This window comes from Vanessa atalanta, unplaced genomic scaffold (genome assembly GCF_905147765.1).
Source record: "Vanessa atalanta unplaced genomic scaffold, ilVanAtal1.2, whole genome shotgun sequence".
NCBI lineage: Eukaryota > Metazoa > Arthropoda > Insecta > Lepidoptera > Nymphalidae > Vanessa > Vanessa atalanta.
In genome coordinates this window covers 12,623-14,938 of record NW_025920032.1, presented here as the reverse complement: position 1 = coordinate 14,938, position 2,316 = coordinate 12,623, and the positions used below count along the sequence as shown (strand labels likewise).

Below are 2,316 nucleotides of genomic sequence, written 5' to 3'. Positions count from 1 at the left end.
TCGAACTCAGCCAGGCTGCGATTAGGGGAGAAGTACGTACCGACGACGACGTACTCCCCCCACCCCACCACTACGTAGCCCGAGCCCCTCTCGATGAGTGAGAGGGGGGGGCCCGTTCCGCTCCTCGTGAGAACCGCCACGGTGTCGTCCGAGTCCCCCAGCCAGTGAGGTAGGGGAGGGACGAAGTAGGGCTCGCAGGCCACCGCCAGGTCTACCTGCCACTCCGCCATGGACTGCAGCAGAAGGTCCTGCGCTCCGGCGGAGTGGTTCACGTTCGATTGTAGGAAGCTCAGGTGTGCTGGCATACTTGATTCTTCTGAGCTTCCTCCGTAGCCTGGCGGCTTTCCTCGCGCGGGGCGGTCCTGGTTCCTTGGACCGCTTTACCCTTCGTGATGGGGGGGTTGCAATCCCTGGCCCCCATCAGGTGCCCCGAAGGCTTGCCGGCCTCTGCGCAGACCGCGCAGCGCATCTTGGCCGTGCATTCCGCTGACTTGTGGCCGTCCGAGCCACAGCGGTAGCACAGGCCTCCCCTCTCCGCCTTCGACGGGCAGAGCGCCCGTGTATGGCCAAGGCCCATACACTTGTAGCAGCGCATAGGGCGCTGCTCCACGACGGCCACCTTGGCCGAGCTCCACCCGACGAGGAGGCGACCGGCAGCGGCCAGCTTCTTCGCTGCCGTGAGGGGGCAGGTGACGCGGACCATCCCCATATAGCCGGGTCCGCGCTGCATCACTCCGCACTTCACCGCCCCGGAGGAGCAGTCACCGGCGTGCGCGATCGCCGCGGCCAGTTTCTCCAAGGTGACGGAGTCGTCGAGCCCCGTCACCTTCAGGTCGGCCTTCTTGACCGGGCGCACTACGTCAGCGACCCCGTCGAGAACTGTGCGGAGCTTCGCCGCCAACCTATCGGCCTGCTCCGCTTGGGCTTTCGGCAGCTCGAGAGCCCTGGCTCCGGTCGCCGTGCGTCGCACCTTCAGCCCACCGCTGATTCCTAGGTCCTGGAGCTTGACACTTTGCTCCGCTCTCTCCAGGACCTGCGCGTAGGTGACGCCCTTTCCTACTGCTTCCGGCTGCAACGTGAGAACGATTGCAGCCGAGCGAGGGGTGGCCAGCTTCGATTTGGCTGGCTGGGGCGTCTTCGGCGGCGCCTTTGCGGCCGTAGCGTCGGCGGAAGAGGTGGTCTTGCTCCCCTTCCTGCCCTTCTTCACCACCGTGGACCAGGACGTTACCTTGTTCGGTGGTGTCTGGGACGTCGCCGGTGCAACCGGGGCGCTTACCGTCGCACATGGAGGGCCTGCGGTCGGCGATTGTGCCACTGGTGGGGCCGTTTTCCTGGCCTTTTTCGGTATCGCCGGCTGACGGGCCGCCGACGCGTGAGACGGCGTCACCTCTTGCGGTTTATCTGCCGCGGAGGGAGGTCGCTGCATCCTCGCAGGGAGGCGCTCCTCCAGGCCCGCCAATTGGTCCTTCATCGCCGCGCCGATCGACCTGACGATGAAGTCCTTGAGCTCCTCCATCGAAGGAGCGCCTCGCGGGGTGTTGGCCGCCTCGGTCGCCGCTGCCACCGTGGTACGCATCTCCGCGTACTCACGGCGGTGGGCCTTTAGCTCCGCCTTGAGGTTTTCAACCTCCCTGTGCAGGCGGTTGTTATCCGCCCGGAGCCTCCTGCTCTCCTCGGCCTCCGTCCGAGAGGCGAGGGCCTCGACCACACCCTCCAGAGAGGTCGCTGCGTCCTTTAGCTTTTTAATAAACCCTCCTTTCAAGTTGGAGGATTTAAGAGCGACCTCTCGTATCTGGGCCGCATTTCGGCCAGCCTCCGCGCGGAGCTCCTCGGCGCTTAAGTCGGCTGGGTCTGCGATGTTTATTGCGGGGGTCGGCTCGTTGACCACCGGCGCCGCAGCCGGCGCCTTTTTAAAGGCTCGGCTGCGCAGGGTACGTTCGAAGGCGAGCTCCCTGTCTTCCTCCTCTTTCTTTTTAAGTTCAGCCCTAGCTTGGCTGAGCCCGTTCTTTGAGTTGCCGCGGCGGTCGGCAGTGAGTCTCGCCGAGTCGGAGTCCGAATCGGAATCGTCATGGTCGACGAACCGGACCGAGGCGTCCGACGCTGTCTCCATATCGGAGTCCATTTAATTGCTTGAGGCTGCAGATTAAAGCGGCGTCCCGCAGGAAGTACTTGGGCCAGGGTGGCTCTAAGGCATCATTATTGATCCTCAGAGCCCGGGCTATCGGATAAGCCGATAAAAAATTTTTGGTTGATTTTTACCCTTCCTGTTCTATATATATATTACAGGGCGGGTGGGAGGGCACAATTTTTCGGTTT

The 2,316-nt window shown here is 63.3% G+C and overlaps 1 protein-coding gene across 1 annotated transcript; it reads right to left on the bottom strand.

The window, feature by feature from the left end:
- Positions 1-619: 619 nt before the first annotated feature.
- On the bottom strand, positions 620-2,110 carry LOC125076780 (translation initiation factor IF-2-like; the record flags this gene model as incomplete). The annotated part of the gene is made up of 1 exon (XM_047688511.1): positions 620-2,110. A coding segment is annotated over exon 1 (1,491 nt), but the record flags the coding sequence as incomplete, so codon positions are not given.
- Between the last annotated feature and the right edge of the window lie 206 nt (positions 2,111-2,316).